Genomic DNA, 26,290 nt, shown 5'->3' on the forward strand with positions numbered 1-26,290 from the left:
TTTCACCTCATGATCTTTAGAAATCCGTACAAGATTGATTTATTCCAGAGATGTTCTTGATCCCTCTGAAAACATTTGTATCAAAATACATTACAGAAACCACAGTCTCAAAAAACAAACTGGTTTAATATGTATAAAAAAACATGACCAGTCAGAGGAAAAAAAACAAAAACAAATATATGACCCAACTAGTGCTTATACACAGAGACAGATCAATCTACTCTAAATAAAAATACATACTTCCCTCTTCCTATCACTCTCTATGCAAGGAAACGAAGCAGACAGGCTTCAAAATGTGGCATTGTTGAGCTGTAAAGTCCTTCTGTAATAATGCAACACAAATACAGTCCGTAGAGTTCATATAAAAGAGCGGCCTCATTCATCCACACAGACAGGGGGCGCTGGTGTCCTGCAGCTTCAGTCCAAACCCTGCACCTCATGCTGCTTGTACACCGCCGAAACAAGATTTCCTGAAAGAACCGCATTCGTTAAGTTTAACAGCTCAAAATGTAAAATTAACATTTGTATAAATAAAAACGCATTGTTAAATCCTTCAGGTCAGCGAGCGAAGCGACAAAGCAATGCAAATCTGCGACAAAACTGAAGCTCATTTTTTTTATCTTTTAATGAGAAATTTTTCATTTATTATCAAAAGCGAATCGTTCATGTGCTTAAATACAAGATGCGAACAATCGGAACATGCTATGAAGAAAAGCTGCATAGCATTGTTATTGTTAACTAAAACGTAAACATAATTTTCGGTAATTAAAAACTGAAATAAAATATAAATATTACATGAAAAACTTTGCTTAGTTGCCAACATTTCTAAGTTTCAGTTGAAGTACTAAAATGATTAAAACTTAAATACAATAATAGTATATACTCTTTAGTATATAGTATGACTCTTTTGAACTGATTCTTTCAAAAAGACTCATGATTGTATTTGAACAAACGATTCGCTCGTCTCCTAAAGATTCACTTTCAAATCTGAATCTTTGACCGTTAATGATTCACATTCAAAGCAAACTCTTGTAGTAACAGAAACAACGTTACCAATAACAGTCTGGTTTTTGTTTAGCATCTAGTTTGGATGAATCATTAGGCGAGTTTCAGTACATCAACACAATGTTGCATCATGGGAATGATTGGGTCTGTCGCAGTGGGAATAGACCTGAAGCATTCGATCGCACACACATGCGTTATTGTGTTGGCAGCACAGGGGTCAGAGCAGCAAGGACAGGAAGGCAAGCAGGAAGTAGACGCGGCCAATCACAGCTGAGCTCAAGCCGCACCGCACCCATGGGTCAAAGGTCGCAGCGGGGGTCTTACCTGGCGTCCCCAGCCCCTCTGCTCTGTCCCGGCAGACTTTGGATCTGAACGGAGAGTCTTTGTCTTTACCTTTAGATCCCTTGGGTCGCCCCGCCGCCTTCTTCTTCGACTTACTGTCGCCCTTCACGCCCAGTAACGGATGAACCTCTGAGAGAAACACAGACAGAGAGGTCAGACGCGCGAACTCGTCGCGAGCAGAAGCAGAGGATCGGCGCTCACCGTCGCTCGGGACGCCCTGCAGCTCGATGGTGGTGGTGCGGATCTTCTTCTTGGGCGGCCCTCCATCTGCTGACGGCTGCCGTTGTTTCTTGTCCCCGGGGCCGCTGTGCGCGGAGCCGTCGTCGGCCGTGGCGTTCTGACCCGTGGCGTCAGGAGGAGGGCCGAACGGGTTCTCCTCGGGGTCCTCGACCTCCGGAGCGATGGGCAGATACAGCAGCGCTTTATAGTCTTCCAGCTCCTCGTCACTGCGAACACACGCGCCGTTATAACACACTATATCATGACTCGCAAATTAAATAGATCAGGTAACGCTTCTCGTCAAAAACTGTATTGTATTACAATTAAACTTGATTAAACAATATGAACAAAAAAATTGTCAAAACAAAACAAAAAAAAGAACAAAAACACATGAAACTTTGATAATATTAAAAATAACATGCAATTTTGCTAATTATTTTAAAACGTATTTTGCAAATGTTAAAATAAACTAGAATATGAACAAACAAAAACATCAAAAAGTAACAAAAAAACAAATCATTTGAAACTTTATATTAAAAATAATGTACAATTTTGTGAATTATATTTAAAAAGTATTTTGCGAATGTTAAAATAAAATAATACAAATCTCAAAACTAAAAAACAATCAACAGAAACACATTTGAAACTTTATGATAATATAAAAAAAGTAAAAAAATGTGCAAATTATATTTAAAAAGTATATTGCGAATTTAAAAAAAAAATGGGATTAAACAATACGAACAAACAAAAATGTTAAAAAGTAAAAAACAAACTTTTGAAACTATATTAAAAATAATGTACAATTTTGCGCATTATATTTAAAAAGTATTTTGCGAATGTTAAAATAAACTAGATTAAACAATACGAACAAACAAAAATGTCAAAAAGTAAAAAACAAACAAAAACATTTGAAACTATGATAATATTCAAAATAACATACAATTTTGCGCATTATATTTAAAATGTATTTTGCGAATGTTAAAATAAACTAGAATATGAACAAACAAAAATGTCAAAAAGTAAAAAACAAACCAAATCATTTGAAACTTTATATTAAAAATAATGTACAATTTTGCGCATTATATTTAAAAAGTATTTTGCGAATGTTAAAATAAAATAATAAATATCTCAAAACTAAAAAACAATCAACAAAAACACATTTGAAACTTTATGATAATATAAAAAAAGTAAAAAAATTTGCAAATTATATTTAAAAAGTATATTGCGAATGTCAAAAAAAAAAAAACGGGATTAAACAATACGAACAAACAAAAATGTCAAAAAGTAAAAAAACAAACTTTTGAAACTATATTAAAAATAATGTACAATTTTGCGCATCATATTTAAAAAGTATATTGCGAATGTCAAAATAAACAGGATTAAATAATATGAACAAACAAAAACGCTGAAATCTAAAAACAAACACACATTTGAATCCGTATAATATTAAAAATTATTGTGAAATTATTGGATGAAATTTAAAATTTATTTTGCGAATGTCAAAGTAAGGTGGATTAAACCATATAAACAAACAAAAAGAAAAAAAGAAAACTGTATAATATTAAAAATAATGTGAAATCTCATATCTCATAATCTCATGTGAAATATTAAAAATAACACAAAAATTTTGCTAATTGAATTTAAATTTATTTTGCGGATGTTAAAATAATTATTTAAAAACTATTTTGCGACTGTTTAAATAAACTAGATTAAACAGCATAAACAATAAAATGTCAAAAAGTAAAGAAAAACTAAACACAACAAAAACACATTGTAACTATAATAATAAAATTAAAGCAAAATTTAGCTAATTTCATTTTAGTGCGAATGCCAAAAAGTGAATTAAAGAATATGACAGATGAGGACAGATGAGGTTAAACAGGATAGGAAAGTTTACTGTATTTCTATTGTTTGTTTTTTAGATTTTAAAGTGGATTTATGTATGCGATGGATTAGTTAGTTGCAGAACTAGTGTCCAGAGTGTTTCCTGTCCTCACAGGAAATGAAATGTCAGTCAGAACTCATGTTTGTTTAATATACAGCTGTGTGGGCGGGATTAAGACTAATGAGATTCAGTGTAGGCGGAGCTTGATATGAAAGAAAAGCGGCTCAATGTTGTGTTGCTCACTGTGGAAATTAATTTAATTTAGAATGAAATTTCATTAGTCGGTGGTTTTCAGTGATGTTTATGGTGTTTAGCGTCTCTGACCTGCTGCAGAAAGCCTGGATGGGGTCGACCGACGTGACGTCCACCTCCTCATCCTCCGCAGCGTCGGCTCCTGATCCACACACACAGTCAGGGTCATCTTCATCAGTGTGTGTGTTCATATGTGTGTGTGTGTGTGTGTTTACCTGTCTGTTCCGGTTCACTCTTGTCCTCGTCCTCGATGTCAAACTCAGACTCTCTCTCCTCATACTCCACGTTCTCGTCCAGCTCTTTAAAGTCCGGCGCAAACGCGCTCCAGTTCTCCTGCACACACACACACACACACACACACACACACACAAACACAGTCAACTACCTGCCGTCTACATAGGCAGCGAGTTTAGATCGTTTATTTATCAGCAGCAGCCGATAATTTTTTTTGTTTGACCGATAAGTGTCAGTAGCAGGACTTTTATTTTGACAGCCAACTCTTTATTAGTTTACTGTCTTTGTTTAACAATTCTGTCTAAATTAATCCTGTGCATTTGCACTCAGGTGCTGTCAAAATAAAAGTTAAAAATAAATAAATAAATAAATATATATATATATATATATATATATATATATATATATATTTTTTTCTTTCTAAATAATCCTTTCTAATTTAATAAATATGTCAAATAAATTTAAATGAAATTGCAGCAATTGTTTTATGCATGTGTTATTTACTATATTTAAATTAAATAGCATGATGTCACATGTAGCAACAAAAACACATTCAAAACGGTAACATTAAAAACAATGCAAAATTTAGCGAATTATATTTAAATATATATTTTGCGGATATCAAAATAAACTGAATTAATCAATATGAACAAATAAAAATGCCAAAACTAAAAAACGAACAACAAAAACACATTTGAAGTTGAATTAGTGAATTATATTTAAAATATATATTTTGCGGATATCAAAACCAAAAAACAAACAAAAACATTTGAAACTTTGATAATATTTAAAATAATGTGAAATTTAGTGAATTATATTTAAAATTTTTATTTGCGAAAATTCAAATAAACTGGACTAATCAATATGAACAAATAAAAATGCTAAAATAATAATAAAAAAGAACAAAAATGGATATTAACTATGATCATTTAAAAAAGAATGCGAAATTCAGTGAATTATATTTAAAATATATTTTACGAACTAAAAAAAACCTACAAAAACATTTAAAACTTTGATAATATTTAAAATAATGTGAAATTTAGTGAATTATATTTAAAATATATTTTACGAACTAAAAAAAACCCTACAAAAACATTTAAAACTTTAATAATATTTAAAATAATGTGAAATTTAGTGAATTATATTTAAAATTTATTTTGCAAAAGTTCACATAAACTGGACTAATCAATATGAACAAATAAAAATGCTAAAATAATAATAAAAAAGAACAAAAATGGATATTAACTATGATCATTTAAAAAAGAATGCGAAATTCAGTGAATTATATTTAAAATATATTTTACGAACTAAAAAAAAACCTACAAAAACATTTAAAACTTTGATAATATTTAAAATAATGTGAAATTTAGTGAATTATATTTAAAATTTATTTTGCAAAAGTTCACATAAACTGGACTAATCAATATGAACAAATAAAAATGCTAAAATAATAATAAAAAAGAACAAAAATGGATATTAACTATGATCATTTAAAAAGAATGCGAAATTCAGTGAATTATATTTAAAATATATTTTACGAACTAAAAAAACCTACAAAAACATTTAAAACTTTGATAATATTTAAAATAATGTGAAATTTAGTGAATTATATTTAAAATATATTTTACGAACTAAAAAAAACCCTACAAAAACATTTAAAACTTTAATAATATTTAAAATAATGTGAAATTTAGTGAATTATATTTAAAATTTATTTTGCAAAAGTTCACATAAACTGGACTAATCAATATGAACAAATAAAAATGCTAAAATAATAATAAAAAAGAACAAAAATGGATATTATCTATGATCATTTAAAAAAGAATGCGAAATTCAGTGAATTATATTTAAAATATATTTTACGAACTAAAAAAACCTTCAAAAACATTTAAAACTTTGATAATATTTAAAATAATGTGAAATTTAGTGAATTATATTTAAAATTTATTTTGCAAAAGTTCACATAAACTGGACTAATCAATATGAACAAATAAAAATGCTAAAATAATAATAAAAAAGAACAAAAACGCATATTAAACTATGATAATTTAAAAAATAATGCGAAATTCAGTGAATTATATTTAAAATATATTTTACGAACTAAAAAAAACCTACAAAAACATTTAAAACTTTGATAATATTTAAAATAATGTGAAATTTAGTGAATTATATTTAAAATATATTTTACGAACTAAAAAAAACCCTACAAAAACATTTAAAACTTTAATAATATTAAAAAAATTCAAAGTTTAGCAAATTATTTAACATAAACACATTTAAAACTTTATAATAACATTTTTAAAAATGCAAAGCTTAGCAAATTATATTTAAAGAGTATTTTGCAAACGTCAATAAACCGGATTAAACGATATGAACAAAGAAACACAACAAAACTAAAAAAACTAAAACACATTTAAAACTGTGTGATAATATTAACAAATGTGAAATTTAGCAAATTATATTTTAAATGTATTTTATGAATGTCAAAATAAACCGGATTAAACAATATGAAGAAAAACCTCAAAACTGAAAAAAAAAAAACATCTTTAAAACTGCATATTTTTAAAAAGTGCAAAATTTAGCAAATCATATTTAAAAGAACTAAAAGCGAACATCTGTGGTCTTTATATCGGTCAGTATGGTTTCCTCACCACTTGGTTCTGAGCCCATATGGACACCACACCGCTGGAGATGGAGGCGATGATGGGCCGCACGGGATGCCACTGTAAACACACACACACACACACACACACACACACACACACACACACACACACACACACACACACTCAGTGTTCAGTGGGAAGCGTCTTCACGCGCTGTGATCTGTTTGAGCTGCCGTCTCACCGCCACGTCCAGCAGCAGCTCCCCTCGCGTCCCGTGCAGGATCTTCACCAGGTTCCCGATGCTCTTCTCCCAGATGTAGAGCGCGTGCTGCCGCGCCGATCCCGCCACGATGTACTCGCCGTCGCCCGAGAAGCAGCAGCGCTTCCACGGCGTCCTGCGGGACAGAGAGAGACGTCAGCACACACACACACACGTGCGCTGAACCAGACGCGTCCCGTCCCGGCCGTCACCTGTTCACCAGGTCCTGCAGCTTCTGCATGGGCTCCGGCTCGCCGTCTCTGCCGCAGGTCAGGATCTCCCGGCCGTCGTACACGCGGATGATCCGGTCGGCCGTGTTGATGAGGAAACAGCTGCGGGACGAGGACACAATGACATCAGGCTCATTATCTATGACTGGGTATGCAAATTTATGCAAAATACATTCAAAATGTGACAAAAACACTATGATATGAAAAATAAAAATAAAGTCAAGGTGGTGCAACCGTGCAGAGATCATAAACAATATTAAATATTTGTGTTTATTTAATAATTTATTATTTCAAAACAATCAGCCTTTAATGAGTTTTATAATATAAACATATTGTAATTAAATAAACATAAAAAAAAGTAAAGGTGGTGCAACTGTGCTGAGATCAAAAGAAAAAATATTATTTGTTTGTTTATTTATTTATTAAATCATCAGTTTAATTAGATTTATTTAATATAATAATAATATTGTAAGTTAGTTTGGCATCATTGTTTATATTATCTCATGTATTTTAATGAGATTAAAAATAATAAAACTTAAATTTAAATATTGCTAATTAAGAAATAAATAGTTTAGCATCACTGATTATTATGAATTCTTATTAATACATTAATTAATATGTATTTTAATGAGAGTTATACAAATAACAACTACAAAAAAATAAGACTATTATAATTAAAGAGAATAATAATACAAGTAAATAAATAGATTGGCTTTTTTGTTTATATAATTTATTCATTCAAAATAATGAAGAGACTTATAAAATTTAAAAATATTGTAATTAACAAAAATTAAGTCAAGGTGGTGCAACTGTGCTGAGATCATAAATTAGATTTTTTTAATATAAATTATTATTTATTTATTAAATCAGCATTTCAATTAGATTTATATGATAATAATATTATTTAAAAATATAAATAAATAAATAAATAAATAGTTTGGCATCATTGTTTATTTTTTTCTAATATTATCTTATGTATTAAAAATAATAAAACAAAAAATTATAATAGCATTATTACTAATTAAGAAAATTAAAAAATATTTAATAGTTTGGCATCATAATTTATTATTAATTTTTAAATCTGTATTTTTTGAGACATACAAATAACAACTACAAAAATAAGTATATAAATATTCATGTTTATATTATGATTAAATGGAATAATAATACAAATAAATAAATCGATTGGCATAATTGATTATTAGTATTTCTTTCTTTATCTGAAAAATTACAATAATATTTTAATAAACTACAAAAATAATAGTCTGGCATCATTTTTGTATTTTTTATATTATCTTGTCATCTCTTATTATAATAAATAAATAGTTTGGCATCATCGCCGGTTGTAATATTTATTTTGATGAGATTTATACAAATAACAACTACAAAAAATATAATATTATTATATACAAATGGAAAAATAAAAGTTTAGCACAATTTTTTAGCATAATTATATTTTAATGAAACTTCTAAAAAAAAAGTAACAATAATATTATAATTAACTATAACAATAATAAAAATAATAGTTTGGCATTTTTATATTGTCTTTTTAAATAAATAAATACATAAATATTTTGGCATCACTGATTATTAATATAATTGTTTTGTTATTAATGTTCTATGATAATGAATATTAAACTACTGCTGGTTTCCTAACGCCAAGATCTGTTGATCAGTGTTGACCTCTGACCTGCCCTTGCGTGCGAACTCGATGGATTTGATGGCGGTGGTGTTGCTGGTTCCCGTCGTCACTCTGAACGAGGCCACCAGGTCCTGCGTGTCGGTGTTGAGCACCAGGATCTGCGGCAGACGAACACGTCAAGCTCTCGTTCATCAACACACGTGACCTCACACACACACTCACGCCGCGACCTCTGACCTTTCCCTTGGCGTTCCCGGTGTAGATGTATTCTCCGCGCCGGTCGAACGCCGCCACCACGTTCAGATCCGAGTCGTCGTCGACGGGCAGCACCACGTGTTTGGAGTCGGACAGCGTGAGCAGGACGGGCGCGGACTTCATGGGACACACCAGCACCTTGTCCCTGAAACACAGCGTCACACGCTCACTCACAGGAAGTCCAAGACGCGCCACAGGAAATGAGGACACTCACATGTCTCTGGGGTGGTACTGCAGCTTGAGGATGGGCGACGGGAAGCGGAAGCGCTGGTCACAGTCTCCCGTCAGGACGTCCCACTGAGAGACGATGTTGTCTGTGGAGGCGCTGACCAGCTTGTGTCCGTCTCTGCTCCAGCTGAAGGAGAACAAACACTGATGATTAGAGCCGGGTAACAAATATCGATTTCTCCATTTTAATTGATTCTCAATGAACCACAGGAGTGTGTGTGTGTGTGTGTACCTGAGTGAGCAGACGGGGTGTATGTGTGCGCTGATGATTTTGGCGATTCCTCGCGTCAGAAAGTCCCAGATGACGATGCGTCCATCATTGCAGCCGACGGCGAGGAGCGTCCCCCACCGATTAAACGTGCAGGTCAGAGCCATACTGATGCAGTCCAGAGTGCCATCGGCCTCCTGAACACACACACACACACACACACACACACACGTTAATTACACACACATATATACAGTTGCAAGACAAAGTATGTGAACCTCTTGCAGAAAATGTGAAAATGAGAATTATTTTAATAAAATAAAAGGGATAATAAAAAATGCATGTTACTTTTTGTTTAGTACTGTCCTGAGTAAGATATTTTACATAAAAGATGTTTGCATTTAGTTCACAAGACAAAACAATAGCTGAATTTATTAAAATAACCCCATTCATAAGTATGTGAAGCATTGATTCTCAATGTAGTATATAAATATTATGTAGTTGTACCTCTGGATAATTCTGCCCGAACGACTCTGTTGAAAAGAAAACAACAATGTTATTTTACAGGAATTAATTTACACAATCAAACGTCTGAATGTTTATTAATCTGACAGCTCGATAGAAGAACTGAAAGATTCATAATAACATCATTATATGAGTCCCGAGAGATCGAGTTTATCATAATCATAGCAATAACAATAATAATCAATAAGTAACTTAAAAGTTTCCATTGAGTGTTTATAAACATTAAGACATGCTAGCGGGAGTTAGCGCTGAGCTAACAGACTCAGATCTCACCGAGCAGCTCCAGATTCATCTCTGCTGCTTCACAAACACAAACCCGATGATCAGCGAGCAGCGAAATTAAAATATGAGCGAAAAATCTGTAGGAACTGAAAATATTACAACATTCCCGATAAGCGAGTGCAGCGCGACTGGCGCGGAGCTGCGAGGAAGGACCCCAAAACAAAGCGCCCCGCAGAGTGCCTGAACAAAAACACCGGAGCACTCTAAACTAAACCAAACGCCTCTCAGGCATTCAAGTGCAGCTCCTATCTCTTTGAATGAGGAAACATCAAATTCTCTAAGGTTGTTTGCCAAGCTTTCGATTAAACTTCATATTTGAAATCACCAATGAAATCTGATCTTATAAATTTTGTTTCCAAACGCTCGAATCATGACACAAAACGGTATTTTTCAGGCTGGATCAAGCTAATGCGCATGCGCAGTCCTAAATGCGCGTCTCTTTTGCCTCATTTCTGAGATGAGCGCCTGACTGTTTCTATAGGAACCGGAGCTTCTAATGGCCGCTGCAGTGACGCGATGACTTTACCAATCGGCGATTGGCTCTTATTTAGAAGGCGGGACTTATTCCGCCATATTGCGCGTTGCACTTTCTCCCATTCCAGTTCATAATCTTCATTTTGATCATTAGTTAAATATGGCTAAAAAATGAAGAAATAATTGTTAAAATCTAAATGATAACAGCACCACACTTCCCAGAAAAAAATATCTTACATTAATAAGTTATAGGAAAAATTATTTATGGTGTTGCTCATATTTAAAAGACCAATGAGCCAATGAATAATCTGTGAATTTAATTTAATAATCAATAAATAATTTGTCTGTGACTATCATCAAGTATAAATAGGGGATTTATAATGCTGAAGCAGCAAAATATTGCAGTAAATATATAAAATATACAACTAATTTCAAAAAGATGAAAAAAACAACATCGACCCGAAAATGAAAACGCCTGAAGAAATTAAATAATGTGTGTTGAAAATTAACAACGTCTCTTAGTCGTAGATTTTAAATACACTTTATTTGTCACAAAACCGCATTCAGTTCTGCGAAAACATTTAAACTACGAAGTCTTTATTAGTTTTATTAAATAGCTAACTTTTCAAACGTTTCAAAAATAATATCCTATAATTTCATCTGTATCAAAATATGAAGAAAAAGTAGGCTATATTATGTATAATGTAAAATTGCATCAAAATAGTTTTTAGTTCTTCATTAGAACCGGCGACAGTTTCCTGCTGTTCAACGGTATTTTCCTGTGGTGTACTGAAACCGCGCCCTCAGATCCAAAATGGCGCCCTACGGGGTCGCGCCCGTGATTATCCGGGAGTCTGAGGACGTGTCCAATCAGAGCGTGAATGAGGAAATAAGGCGGGGTGAGGAAATCATCGAAAATTCGGTTGTTACAGCATCGTTAGTCGACATAAATGGCACGTGAACGACCGGACCGCATTTTAAAATCATACTAAACCGTATTTAATGTTGAAAATCATTCAAAGTTATCCATAAAGCGCTTTACATCCACGCCGCAAAAACGTGAGAGGAATTCTTTGACGTCACTCTAACGCGGACCAATAAGCGGCCTCCTTATGTGGGACACGAGCAGCGTGACCTATCGGGGCAGCGCTCAGGAAGCATAGATGTGTAAACTATAGATGGAATCATCGCTTTAAATGCTTAAAAATTAAAATTAATATCATACAGTATTTCTATTCGTATTTTAGCCGATTGACACGGAACATAAATATTTAGAGTTTCCCAGCCGCTCGTCTATCTTCACAACCCTTAAAACTTTATAAATGAAGCTGTAGAATGAATCTAGTAGATGAGCATCAGTGCTCTCGCCGTGTTGGCGCATGCGCAGTGCGCAGAATTGTTATGAAACCGTTCTGTTTTGGCCCGGTTCTGTGGAACAAGAGTTTAATGAACGGAGTAGTTCTGCAGTGATTCTGCTGACACATATTTATAAGCTCGGACATGATTTTAACTCTGGGACTCACTTAAAATCATTTACCTGCCTCTGTACCGCCTCAGGTGAGTGCTGCTCTTACAATCTGATCTTATTCATGTGTTTGTCGAATATAACCACGAAATAAAGATTACATAAAGACCGAGTCCATGACCCATTTATTAAATAAACACGCACAGCTGTATTTAAACCCAAATGTTCTGTTTATTAATAATGTTTTTGTGATATTAAGTGACACTACTGTATGACCCAATTTTAGGACTCAATGTCAAAATTATCTGCAAAACTTATGATGTTTATGATGATAATGTCTTTTTTTCTTAAATTAAAAATATTATTGTATCTTCTGAAGCCACAAACTGGTTTATATTTTGTTTCACTGTGTTACGTAAAAAATAAATAATGTGAAATATTGAATTTTTTTTATTACTTTATATTATATTAATAATATAATCAAGAAAAAGCATAATAATATATCTAATAGTAGAAATAACATACGTTAATTAACATGCTGCTTTATATAAAAGCTTAAATATGAATATTATATTATTATTAGTGGTAGTATTACTATTATTATTAATAATAATTACATTAAAACAGCTTGAATTATTATATTCATATTAATAACATTAATACATAAGTATTATTATTAACATCAATAATTATTATTGGCACATTCAGTTAATAATAGTTACTAGATTTGAATGAATAAAATTAATTTAAATAATTAATTCAAAATTAATTTAATGCATTAAATGTTAATAAAAATAATATAATAAAATATAGAATAAATCTAAGGTGGAATAATCTATAAAATAGTATAATGAACAAATGTATATGCTAATTAGCATGATACAGTTAAATACAAATATTATCAGTAGTAGTATGAATATTAATTTCTTACAATTTCGAGTTTATATAGAATAATTCTGACTTTTTTCATAATTTTGAGTTTATATCGCATAAGTCTGACTTTTTCATAATTATGGGTTATATCGCACAATTCTTTCTCGCAATTTTGAGTTTATATCGAATAATTCTGACTTTCTCGCAATTTCGAGTTTATATCGAATAATTCTGACATTCTCGCAATTTCGAGTTTATATCGAATAATTCTGACTTTCTCGCAATTTTGAGTTTATATTGCATAATTCTGACTTTTTTCATAATTTCGAGTTTATATCGCATAATTCTGACTTTTTCGTAATTACGGGTTATATCACACAATTCTTTCTCGCAATTTTGAGTTTATATCGTATAATTCTGACTTTCTCGCAATTTCGAGTTTATATCGCATAATTCTGACTTTCTCGCAGTTTCAAGTTTATATCGCATAATTCTGACTTTCTCACAATTTTGAGTTTATATTGCATAATTCTGACTTTCTCGCAATTTTGAGTTTATATCGCATAATTCTGACTTTCTCACAATTTCGAGCTTGTATTGCACAATTCTGACTTTTTTCGTGATTGAGTTTCTTGCAATCTTGACTTTTTTTGTAATTGAGCGTATATTCTGAGAATTGTGAGGGAAAAAGTCAGAATTGTAAGATAAAAATTCACAACTACCTTTTTTATTTTGTTACTCTGTGGCGGAAACAAGCTAATAAACAAATAATCGAAGTCTCAGTATTATTAATATTAATAATTACATTAAATTAAAACAGCATTCATGTATTTATTAATACATTAAAACAGCCTACAAATATTATTATCAGTAATTATCATTAACACAATAATTTAATAATAAATTTTTTTTCTAGTTAATGTGTTAATAATACTAATACTTGATTTAAATTATTATAGTTAATTAAATGTTATTAAACGTATAATTAAATCTAAAATAATAAAACACTTCCATATCACAGTTAATTAAATGACCAGTTATGTTTATGATAATATTTTTATACATTATTATGCTTTAGATTTATTATATTATACTAACTTTTAATTAATTATAATAATTCAAAACAAGTATTTTAACATATTGTTAAAACAGCCTTCAAGTATCATTCATTTAATTTGTAAATGATGATAATAATAATAAAATATATATTATACTATAACATCTATAGAATTTTTTTTTATAAAATGTGAAATAATCTATAAAAAATGTTACAATAAGGTCATTTTATTAATTCTGATATGGGAGTATATGTTGATTTTAGTTGTCATTAGAGTTTATGATGATAATGCTTGCAATTAATTACATTTAAAATATCAGTCTGGTTGTGTCATTTTGTTAGGGCTCGATCTGAACATCTGGAGCGCGTCGGACCGAACCTCAGACTCCAGCATCATGTCCATCAACTCCATCCACTGGTTCCGTAAGGGCCTGCGTCTCCATGACAACCCGGCCCTGCTGGAGGCGCTGAAGGGGGCCGATACGCTGCGCTGCGTCTACTTCCTGGACCCCTGGTTCGCCGGGGCCTCCAACCTGGGCGTCAACAGGTGGAGGTGAGCGCCGCACATCATCATCATACATGATGATTTAATATCTGGTGGTGTTTTTTAATCTCACGTCAAGGGTGAAATGGCGCCATCTGGTGGGTTTTTAAAGAATGACCTTCATTCAAATTGATGTACTTACAATGACAATGGGATTGTTGAGCTGTTTGTATATAATCAGTGCAGGTCATTGATGTACAGCATCATAAATGAGACGGATGAGTCTCTTCACACACAAACATCAAGATAGAAGTGTTTAAAAGATGTTTTGAATTCGATTTAATCAGTTCTGATGTTGCAGTGCCTTATAAAGTTTTGTTTACTGGCCAAAACAGTGTTATTGTCTGAACAGACTCATATTTGGTAACTGCTGCATTTCTGGTATGCAGTCATGGATTCCTTATGGTGTATTTACGTCAGGGAAACGGTCCGAACTCCGGTTTCCATAGCAACGACCTACTTTCCTCAAGCCAACTGCAGCGCTCTGTCACGAGCGAGACGTTCTGTTATCTTGGGCACATGTTTCACTGTGTTCTTAAGTCCGAACGGACAATAACTCCGGTTATGAAAGAGACGCGCCCCGCGTCGGGCGCCACATTAGTGCGGGATGCCCTGACCTCAGAATACATCCAGAATTATAGAGCTCTACAATGTGCTGTAATGTGTCAAAAAACATCATACAGCTCAGATAATCATGTGTCATATGTCATTTGAAAGGTTTCATGGAGTAGAATACAACAAGCATCATTGTTTTGAGCTTTGACTAAACTTGAGCGAGTTTTTGTACGCGAAGCCCCGCAAGAAATAATATATGGATGCTTCATGCTTCGTAACTTCATGAAAAATGCTGAGAAAGGGAACATCATTATTTACAGCAGATTAAAATGAGTCCAAATCAACACAATTCAATACGGAGTCCACAGGGGCACATGTAGCAAAGTAAAATCTTTCTTGTTGTGTTTTCGCCTGCAACTCTATGAAACATGCATAGATCATAGATGATGCCACAGCATTACAAACAGCGGATGCTCTTGATTGGAATGAGTCCAAAATCAACATTGTGTCGATCACAAGATATTTCTAATGGAGGAACAATTATAAAAATGCCCATTAGGGGGGTGTCAAGAGCAAAACAAAAAGTAATAATACTTTTGATTACTTTATGCTATCACCACAAAATTTGATCCAGATGCAGCTTACATGTAGAGGAAAAAAGAAATGTCCTCCTACCTTATTTCTTTCTTATTGCATGTCAAATAAGAAAGATATGTAAATGTATAAACAAAAAATTACATATCTTTGTCTTTTATGAGAATTTTAAATACTCTGTTTACGGTGTTTCAGGGGTAACCGCTTTATTTCTGCTGTTCGACACATAATATTATTCATACTGTGTAAATGCATGAACGTGTGTGTTGTTTTGTGGTGTTTGTCAGGTTTCTGCTGCAGAGTTTGGAGGATCTGGACTCTAGTCTTCGTAAACTCAACTCTCGTCTGTTCGTCATCCGCGGTCAACCGGCCAACATCTTCCCACGGCTCTTCAAGGTACGGCTGGACCCTCCGTCTGATTCTAACTGATCAAATAGATAAATAACGCTTTGATAAAAGCAACATTTTGTGTTATTTTTGTAAGTCTGTATTGAGAGTGATGATCTGTTTGTGTCAGGAGTGGAAGGTGTCGCGGCTGACGTTCGAGTGCGACTCTGAGCCGTTCGGGAAGGAGCGAGACGCTGCCATAAAGAAGCTGGCGTCTGAAGCAGGCGTGGAGGTCATCGTGAAGATCTCGCACACGCTCTACGACCTGAACCGGTGAGAACCAGATGTACTTCAGCTAATATATACACAAGAAGGGTTGATAACATCAGATCAGATTGTATTACTGTAATTTGCTACCATAGAATTATAATATGTGTATATGTTTATTACATAGCATATTATTTTAAAATAATTTCTAAGCTACAAAGACTCATTTAAAATCTACTTTAAAACCTTTTGAAATTATATTTTTATACTATAATATTTCTAATTTGAACTTTATACTAAATATAATTTAATATCTATTTTAAGATATTTTTAAATCCTTTTTGTACCCAATTTAAATTTATATTATAAAAATATAATTTAAAATATACCTTTACAATTTTACTTAAATTATAATTTTATATATCTGAATTAAAAACATTTTTTTATGTTATGTCTAATAGTATATTAAAATACAGTTTATAATTTAATTTAAAAACGTATTGGAATACAATTTAATATATCTAACCAATATATATAAAATAACTTTTTAAATTATATATTTTTGTTATATATCTAATTTTAACTATATTAAAATATAATTTATAATACTAATTTAAATTTATGTTAAAGTATACTTCATAATAGACCATAATAGAAATTAACTTAAAATATAATTTAATATGTGTGTGTGTGTAATATATATTATATATATATATATTTTATAATATATATAATATAAATTACTAATTTAAATTTCAATTAAAATATTTTAATATATTCAAAACAATTTTTAAAATGAATGTGTGTGTGTATAAATATACATATAAAATCAAAATTTATATTCAAATATAATTAAATGATTATATAATTGATAATCTAGTGATTGATTGATCGTGATTGAACATTTTTGCTTTTTCCTATAAGTAAAGGATGTAAATTGCCAGGGTTGGGAATGATGTTGGTGAATCGATTCACTTGGTGAATCAACTGGTTCGTTTAATTGAACCGATTCACTGCAGTGACTCATAAGTGAATATATCTGAATGAGGCTCTGATATCTGATTGGCTCAGGATCATCGAGCTGAATGGCGGTCAGCCGCCGCTCACGTACAAGCGCTTCCAGACCCTGGTGAGCGGCATGGAGCCGCCCGAACCTCCGCTAGACCCGCCGACTCAAGAGCTGATGGGAAACTGCATGACGCCCGTCAGCGACGACCACGGAGAGAAATATGGCGTTCCCCTGCTGGAGGAGCTGGGTAACACTCGCACACACACACACACACAGATCCAGTATGGTCAGAGCGGTGCATGATGGGTGTGTTTGCGTTCAGGGTTCGACACCGAGGGTTTGGCTCCTGCCGTTTGGCCCGGAGGAGAATCGGAGGCGCTGAGGCGCATGGACCGGCACCTCGGACCGGATTCTGTCGCGGTATGACGGCACACACACATAAACACACAGTGCACAGCACCGGTGACACGTTTCCTGAGGCATCGTTCTCTCTTTCAGGCATGGCAGGAGAACTTTGAGCGTCCGAAGATGAACTCCAGTCCGCTGCTGGCCAGTCCGTTAGGATTGAGTCCGTACCTGCGCTTCGGCTGCCTGTCCTGCCGCCTGTTCTACAGCAAACTCACACAACTCTACAAGAAGGTGCGCCACTTCAACACCTTTAGACATATAACAGTTTAGAAATATATAAAAATATGTAAAATTTAAAATTTTTAAAAAACCTTTTAAATTGTATATTTTATTAAAAAAAAAGTTAAGATTATATGTACTTTTACATTGGAATATATCTAATTTTAATTGATATTTAAATATCATTTATAATACGCTTAACTTTAAAAACACACTTAAAATATATTGTAATATATCTAATTTAAAACCTTTTAAGATTATATATGTTTTAATATTATATCAAATTTAAATTGATATTAAAATATCATTTATAGTACGCTTAACTTTAAAAACACACTTAAAATATACTGTAATATATCTAATTTAAAACCTTTTAAGATCATATGTTTTAATATTATATCAAATTTAAATTGATATTAAAATATCATTTATAATACGCTTAACTTTAAAAACACACTTAAAATATACTGTAATATATCTAATTTAAAACTTTTTAAGATCATGTTTTAATTATATCAAATTTAAATTGATATTAAAATATAATTTATAATACGCTTAACTTTAAAAACACACTTAAAATATATTGTAATATATCTAATTTAAAACCTTTTAAGATCATATGTTTTAATATTATATCAAATTTAAATTGATATTAAAATATCATTTATAATACGCTTAACTTTAAAAACACACTTAAAATATATTGTAATATATCTAATTTAAAACCTTTTAAGATCATGTTTTAATTATATCAAATTTAAATTGATATTAAAATATCATTTATAATACGCTTAATTTTAAAAACATACTTAAAATATACTGTAATATATCTAATTTAAAACCTTTTAAGATCATATGTTTTAATTGTCAAATTTAAATTGATATTAAAATATAATTTATAATACGCTTAACTTTAAAAACATACTTAAAATATACTGTAATATATCTAATTTAAAACCTTTTAAGATCATATATGTTTTAATATTATATCAAATTTAAATTGATATTAAAATATCATTTATAGTACGCTTAACTTTAAAAACTCAATTAAAATATATTGTATTATATCTCATTTAAAACCTTTCAGGATTACTATTATATATCAAATTTAAATTGGTATTAGAATATCATTTATAGTGCGCTTACTGTACTTATTGTAATATATCTAATTTAAAAGCTTTTAAGATTATATATATGTTAATATTATAATATATCAAATTTAAACTGATATTAAAATAAAATTTATAATATGCTTAACATTAAAAACACATATTGTATTATATCTAATTTAAAACCTTTCACGATTATATATATTTAAATCTGATTTGAAAGCTTTTAAATGAATCATAATGACGCTCACTGCTGCCGCTGTGTTTGTTTGCGCAGGTGAAGAACAACGCAAACCCGTCCATCTCTCTCTACGACAAGATCCTATGGCGGGAGTTCTTCTACACGGCCGCCACCAACAACCCACGCTTCGACCGCATGGAGGGAAACCCCATCTGCATCCGCATCCCGTGGGACAGGAACGCAGAGGCGCTGGCCAAGTGGGCCGAAGCCCGGACGGGTTTCCCCTGGATCGACGCCATCATGACCCAGCTGCGTCAGGAGGGCTGGATCCATCACCTGGCGCGTCACGCCGTGGCCTGTTTCCTGACCCGCGGAGACCTGTGGATCAGCTGGGAGGAGGGCATGAAGGTGCGGTGCGGCCCTAGAGCATCATGGGTAAGGTGTGTGACGGGCGCTGTGGTAACGCTGTCGTGTTCGCAGGTGTTCGAGGAGCTGCTGTTGGACGCCGACTGGAGCGTGAATGCGGGCAGCTGGCTCTGTCACTCCTGCAGCTCCTTCTTCCAGCAGTTCTTCCACTGCTACTGTCCTGTGGGATTCGGCCGGAGGATCGACCCCAACGGAGACTTCATCAGGTGGGTATCTGCACCGCTTCACGCCGGGACTGAGCAGCAGACTTCACTTAAGTTCCTGAATCTGAATTGAGTGTGAATGGAGGGAGAAAACAGCATGCAATTGTGATTCGAATTTAAGGAAGTACTAATAGTTTTAATACAAACTTTCATATAAAATAATCAAATATATTTTTTCAGTTATGTCCAGAAACATTATATATTAATAATCAACTATAGAAATTAAAAGGCAAATTAATTATATTAACATTATAGTAATTATATTAATTGTTTTAAATAATACATATTATAGTATGAATTACTCATAAACAAATAATTAATCAAATGACAACTATAGAAATAAATTGGAAAATATGTTAATGTTAATTAGTTTTACTAAAGACAAATAATTTGAAATAAAGTAATTAGTATGTTTCATTATATACTTGGAACACTTAATTTCCCTGAATTCTGTAATTTACGTAATATGTATTATATTATAAATATATTCAAATTTTAATCTCATTATTTATTTTGAAACTGTGTGGATTTTATTCATTTTATTTTCAATGAATAAATAGGCATAAATACTCAAAATTAATGATAATTGTGTTGTTTGCAGAACTAGTGTTGGACTAATAAAATTTGCAAATGTGTTAAACTTTTTATTTTATTTCAGTAACTTCCTCTTCCCGTCATTCCAATTCGACTTCCTGTGTGTTGTCACTGATCCAAATCAGATTCAGATTCAGACTCAAAGGAGCTGATTCAGTTCAAATTCACACTCAAAGGAGCTGATTCAGTTCAGATTTGGTCTCAGAGGAGCTGATTCAGTTAAGATTCAGACTCAGAGGAGCTGATTCAGTTCAAATTCACACTCAGAGGAGCTGATTCAGTTCAAATTCACACTCAAAGGAGCTGATTCAGTTCAGATTCACACTCAAAGGAGCTGATTCAGTTCAAATTCACACTCAAAGGAGCTGATTCAGTTCAGATTTAGTCTCAGAGGAGCTGATTCAGTTAAGATTCAGACTCAGAGGAGCTGATTCAGTTCAAATTCACACTCAGAGGAGCTGATTCAGTTAAGATTCAGACTCAGAGGAGCTGATTCAGTTAAGATTCACACTTAAAGGAGCTGATTCAGTTAAGATTTAGTCTCAGAGGAGCTGATTCAGTTCAGATTCACACTTAAAGGAGCTGATTCAGTTAAGATTCAGACTCAGAGAAGCTGATTCAGTTCATATTCACACTCAAAGGAGCTGACTCAGTTCAGATTCACACTCAAAGGAGCTGACTCAGTTCAGATTCACGCTCAAATATTCTGATTCAGTTCATATTCACACTCAAAGGAGCTGACTCAGTTCAGATTCACACTCAAAGGAGCTGACTCAGTTCAGATTCACGCTCAAATATTCTGATTCAGTTCAGATTCACACTCAGAGGAGCTGATTGTTCAGTTCTGAATTCTGCTCAAGCTTCAATTGTATCTCTAGACATCTTTATGTTTGTGTTTGTGCACCTCTTGCCGCAGTTGGGTTTCCCAGGATTCCCTGCTGCCGCGTGGAGGTTTTGTTTTGGTTTTCTGAAGTTTGTGATGAGACGCTGCGGGTTAATCTCTCCCTCTGATTCCAGACGTTACTTACCTGTCCTCCGAGATTTTCCAGCCAAGTTTATATACGACCCCTGGAACGCGCCGGAAGATGTGCAGCTCGCCGCCAAATGCGTGATCGGAGTGGACTATCCCAAACCGATGGTGAACCACGCCGAGGCCAGTCGCCTGAACATCGAGAGGATGAGGCAGATCTACCAGCAGCTGTCCAGATACCGCGGACTCAGTAAGAGCGCGTTCAACCTCAACGTTTACAAAGTTCTCCATTATCTCCTTCTCATTTTTGTTCAATCCTCAGGTCTTCTCGCCACCGTTCCGTCCAACCACATGGAGGATGTGAGTGTAAACGAAGCCCGAGGGTCAGCAGTGCCCCCTGAACGCCAGAGGATGCAGAGCAGTGTGACGTCTCACCGTGAGTGTTTAAAACCGGACGTCGCCATCAAATAAGTGCATTTGAATGAAAATCAGTGAGCTATAATTCTGTTTGTCCAACAGGGGTCAGGAGAGAGCAGTCCAGACCGACCGGAGTGAAACATCGTGGTGCAAGATACCGACACTCCCTCAGTGAGACCATCAACAAGTCCTTTGGTTTATTTGATGGCCATTTATAACGATTTGCTGAAAATGTTTTCGCGTTTGTCTCCTGCAGGCCACCGTACGTCGCCCTACACCACCCAGAGTGACCTGACGAACGACGGCCATGAGTTTGCCGTCCCACAACAACCGGGTAAAAAAAAATTGTGTGAAAATACGTCACGTTACAGAACTACAATGGTTTGCGAACAAAGCTTGATGTAGATTTTCTTTAGGGCGTCTGAGTTGGCCGTTTGGGGGCGGGACTGGAAAGAGGGAAAGGGAGGCGGAGCACAACAGTTGCCATGGTGACAACAGCCCCTCCTCCTCTTCCTCCACGCAACAGCAAGATGACAAGGTCCGTAAGAGGTTAAAACTAACGTTTTGCTAATTTAGCATAGTAGAAATGCTCAGCTCTATTTAACGATATAAATTCCTGTTTGTTTCAGAAGAGGCGGGAAGATGCAGAGGGCGTGGCCTTCTCATCATAAGCCCCACCCACTGATGGATTCGTAAAATGTATCGTAAATTTCCTCGCGTGTTAAAGACTAACATTCAGAGTAATTAAAAACGATTAAACAGCTGATGCAGTCAGATTGTGGCAAAGACACGACTTTGACGTTTTAAAAGCAACAAAATTATTTATTATCATGAGAATTGATTTTAAAAGTCAGATGTAAATACTGTCTTCGTGACCTTAAAGGCCTTTCACACCAAATGCTATATGAATGGTCTGTTCGTTCAAACGAATATTCGTCCAAATGTTTTGATAGCTCTGGATTTATATTGTATTTGACGAACACGTGAACCAAAGCTCAAGTCTTATTGGTCGACACATTTTCGTCACCAGATGAAAAAAAAAAAAGTCTGTTTTTAATCGATTTGTTTGGTGTGAACGGACCTTATTATGAAAAAACAAGTAATCGTTAACAGCCAAAGAAGAACACGCATCACGCCACATCTAAACGAATCCAGATTCGCTCAGTATTACCGAAGAGTTTCTGCGGCGCTGCTCTGAACCGGCCTCACCTGTACATACCTGCATCTGTTTCCATGGTGATGCGAGAGTCAGATGATCGTCCGGTCCTGGGGTCGGACACATTTGGGTCCAAACTACGTGTAAATGTACCACAGATGAACGATTGTCCCATCTTCTGTATTAACGACTGTCTTTTGTTTAGATTCTGTCGTTGGAGATGAAAAACGTTATGTTATGCTATTATGTTTGTGTTGTTGCACAGATGTTTGTGTCAACGGTCTTCCATCACTCACTGTACATTATTGTCATCGGTTATTTTCATTGTTTCCATCTCCATGTACTCCAGCATTTTGTATATGACAACAGTATCTGTAGCTGTACATTTTTACTGCTTGTATTTTTCTACAGAATATTCGTAGCTGTTTTGAATTTTAAATATTAGTCTGTCTGTGTGGTACTTCATCATTCAGCTAATAAAAAAAAAATATTTAAAAACAAATGGTCTTGTCAGTCAGTCTCTTAATGTGTGGATTTAAATCATTTTAGCTGCTAGCATATCTGATCATACTCACATTTTTAAACTTATATTCAAGTTAATTGACTTTAAGTTGAATGTTTTACTTTATTTTTTGACCTTGTGAACGAGATTGAGCTGACTGCAGTGATATAAAGGTAAGATATAGTCAAAGCTAAATAAACATTTCTCTGTGTTCAGTTAGTTTGCATGTAGTAAATTTTATGGCTGACGACCAAATAAGCTAGCATAGCCTGCTCAAGTTCCTACATAAATTTTAGTAAGATAACTGATTAGCCAGCTAAGCTATCACAACATGTTCAAGTTTACTAAATTCTAAGTTTGCTAATTAACCTGCTAACCTATCACAATGTTTTCAAGTTACTAAATTCTAAGTTTGCTAATTAGCCTGCTAACCTATCACAACATGTTCAAGTTACTAAATTCTAAGTTTGCTAATTAGCCTGCTAACCTATCACAACGTGTTCATGTTACTAAATTCTAAGTTCCCCGATTAGCCTGCTAACCTATCACAACGTTCAAGTTAGTAATTTCTAAGTTCGCTAATTAACCTGCTAACCTATCACAAAATGTTCAAGTTACTAAATTCTAAGTTCGCTAATTAGCCTGCTAACCTATCACAACATGTTCAAGTTACTAAATTCTAAGTTTGCCAAATAGCCTGCTAACCTATCAGAAATGTTCAAGTTACTAAATTCTAAGTTCGCTAATTAACCTGCTAACCTATCACAACGTGTTCAAGTTAGTAATTTCTAAGTTCGCTAATTAGCCTGCTAACCTATCACAACATGTTCAAGTTACTAAATTCTAAGTTCGTTAATTAACCTGCTAACCTATCACAACATGTTCAAGTTACTAAATTCTAAGTTTGCCAAATAGCCTGCTAACCTATCACAAAATGTTCAAGTTACTAAATTCTAAGTTCGCTAATTAGCCTGCTAACCTATCACAACGTGTTCAAGTAAGTAATTTCTAAGTTCGCTAATTAACCTGCTAACCTATCACAACATGTTCAAGTTAGTAATTTCTAAGTTTGCTAATTAACCTGCTAACCTATCACAACGTGTTCAAGTTACTAAATTCTAAGTTCACCGATTAGCCTGTTAACCTATCACAACGTGTTCAAGTTACTAAATTCTAAGTTTGCTAATTAGCCTGCTAACCTATCACAACGTGTTCATGTTACTAAATTCTAAGTTCCCCGATTAGCCTGCTAACCAATCACAACGTTCAAGTTAGTAATTTCTAAGTTCGCTAATTAACCTGCTAACCTATCACAACATGTTCAAGTTACTAAATTCTAAGTTTGCCAAATAGCCTGCTAACCTATCACAACATGTTCAAGTTACTAAATTCTAAGTTCGCTAATTAACCTGCTAACCTATCACAACATGTTCAAGTTAGTAATTTCTAAGTTTGCTAATTAACCTGCTAACCTATCACAACGTGTTCAAGTTACTAAATTCTAAGTTCACCGATTAGCCTGTTAACCTATCACAACGTGTTCAAGTTACTAATTTCTAAGTTTGCTAATTAACCTGCTAACCGATCACAACATGTTCAAGTTACTAAATTCTAAGTTCGCCAAATAGCCTGCTAACCTATCACAACGTGTTCAAGTTACTAAATTCTAAGTTCACCGATTAGCCTGCTAACCTATCACAACGTGTTCAAGTTACTAAATTCTAAGTTCGTTAATTAGCCTGCTAACCTATCACAATGTTTTCAAGTTACTAAATTCTAAGTTTGCTAATTAGCCTGCTAACCTATCACAACGTGTTCATGTTACTAAATTCTAAGTTTGCTAATTAGCCTGCTAACCTATCACAACATGTTCAAGTTAATAAATTCTAAGTTCGCTAATTAACCTGCTAACCGATCACATGTTCAAGTTACTAAATTCTAAGTTCGCCAAATAGCCTGCTAACCTATCACAACGTGTTCAAGTTACTAAATTGTAAGTTCACCGATTAGCCTGTTAACCTATCACAACGTGTTCAAGTTACTAAATTCTAAGTTCGTTAATTAGCCTGCTAACCTATCACAATGTTTTCAAGTTACTAAATTCTAAGTTTGCTAATTAGCCTGCTAACCTATCACAACGTGTTCATGTAACTAAATTCTAAGTTCCCCGATTAGCCAGCTAAGCTATCACAACATGTTCAAGTTACTAAATTCTAAGTTTGCTAATTAGCCTGCTAACCTATCACAACATGTTCAAGTTAATAAATTCTAAGTTCGCTAATTAACCTGCTAACCTATCACAACATGTTCAAGTTAGTAATTTCTAAGTTTGCTAATTAACCTGCTAACCGATCACAACATGTTCAAGTTACTAAATTCTAAGTTTGCTAATTAGCCTGCTAACCTATCACAACATGTTCAAGTTACTAAATTCTAAGTTTGCTAATTAGCCTGCTAACCTATCACAACATGTTCAAGTTAATAAATTCTAAGTTCGCTAATTAACCTGCTAACCGATCACATGTTCAAGTTACTAAATTCTAAGTTCGCCAAATAGCCTGCTAACCTATCACAACGTGTTCAAGTTACTAAATTCTAAGTTCGTTAATTAACCTGCTAACCTATCACAATGTTTTCATGTTACTAAATTCTAAGTTCCCCGATTAGCCAGCTAACCTATCACAACATGTTCAAGTTATTAAATTCTAAGTTCGCTAATTAACCTGCTAACCTGTCACATGTATAAGTTACTAAATTCTAAGTTCACC

At 33.7% G+C, this 26,290-nt stretch overlaps 2 protein-coding genes across 4 annotated transcripts; one reads left to right on the forward strand and one right to left on the reverse strand.

The window, feature by feature from the left end:
* Positions 1-10: 10 nt before the first annotated feature.
* rbbp5 (retinoblastoma binding protein 5) lies at positions 11-10,371 on the reverse strand. 2 transcript variants are annotated; one of them, XM_048181928.1, is made up of 14 exons: positions 10,164-10,371; positions 9,873-9,898; positions 9,390-9,562; positions 9,144-9,284; positions 8,912-9,074; positions 8,723-8,832; positions 7,015-7,134; positions 6,785-6,938; positions 6,589-6,660; positions 3,919-4,036; positions 3,776-3,845; positions 1,549-1,793; positions 1,330-1,476; positions 11-470 (listed from the first exon to the last, which is right to left on the reverse strand). In XM_048181928.1, exons 1-14 carry the CDS (start codon positions 10,180-10,182, stop codon positions 418-420), a joined length of 1,611 nt encoding a protein of 536 aa, XP_048037885.1. In that variant the 5' UTR covers positions 10,183-10,371; the 3' UTR covers positions 11-417. The 2 variants fall into 2 exon arrangements, with proteins under 2 accessions (XP_048037885.1, XP_048037887.1); XM_048181930.1 differs by having other exon boundaries at positions 1,399-1,476; positions 10,164-10,370.
* A 1,606-nt stretch (positions 10,372-11,977) lies between these two features.
* On the forward strand, positions 11,978-23,522 carry cry3b (cryptochrome circadian regulator 3b). 2 transcript variants are annotated; one of them, XM_048181924.1, is made up of 15 exons: positions 11,978-12,203; positions 14,384-14,594; positions 16,022-16,130; positions 16,252-16,394; positions 17,400-17,584; positions 17,660-17,757; positions 17,836-17,976; positions 19,351-19,662; positions 19,735-19,886; positions 21,495-21,697; positions 21,770-21,883; positions 21,967-22,035; positions 22,121-22,198; positions 22,281-22,402; positions 22,497-23,522. In XM_048181924.1, the coding sequence occupies exons 1-15, from the start codon at positions 12,026-12,028 to the stop codon at positions 22,533-22,535; spliced, it is 2,154 nt and encodes a 717-aa protein (XP_048037881.1). In that variant the 5' UTR covers positions 11,978-12,025; the 3' UTR covers positions 22,536-23,522. The 2 variants fall into 2 exon arrangements, with proteins under 2 accessions (XP_048037881.1, XP_048037880.1); XM_048181923.1 differs by having other exon boundaries at positions 11,979-12,203; positions 22,494-23,522.
* Positions 23,523-26,290: the final 2,768 nt, after the last annotated feature.

This window comes from Megalobrama amblycephala, linkage group LG2 (assembly GCF_018812025.1).
Source record: "Megalobrama amblycephala isolate DHTTF-2021 linkage group LG2, ASM1881202v1, whole genome shotgun sequence".
NCBI classification, from domain to species: domain Eukaryota; kingdom Metazoa; phylum Chordata; class Actinopteri; order Cypriniformes; family Xenocyprididae; genus Megalobrama; species Megalobrama amblycephala.

What these genes read in the sequence shown, in the direction of transcription:
- rbbp5 (XM_048181928.1), bottom strand. An exon ending in GAGTGAACCGGAACAGACAG is followed by an intron (nt 3,846 to 3,918) that starts GTAAACACACAC and finishes TGTGTGGATCAG; the next exon opens with GAGCCGACGCTGCGGAGGAT. An exon ending in AGAGGGGCTGGGGACGCCAG is followed by an intron (nt 471 to 1,329) that starts GTAAGACCCCCG and finishes CGGTTCTTTCAG; the next exon opens with GAAATCTTGTTTCGGCGGTG.
- cry3b (XM_048181923.1), top strand. Translation starts at nt 12,026, where the DNA reads ATGCGCAGTGCGCAGAATTGTTATGAAACCGTTCTGTTTTGGCCCGGT. An exon ending in GTCCAGATACCGCGGACTCA is followed by an intron (nt 21,698 to 21,769) that starts GTAAGAGCGCGT and finishes TTCAATCCTCAG; the next exon opens with GTCTTCTCGCCACCGTTCCG. An exon ending in TGCCGTCCCACAACAACCGG is followed by an intron (nt 22,199 to 22,280) that starts GTAAAAAAAAAT and finishes GATTTTCTTTAG; the next exon opens with GGCGTCTGAGTTGGCCGTTT.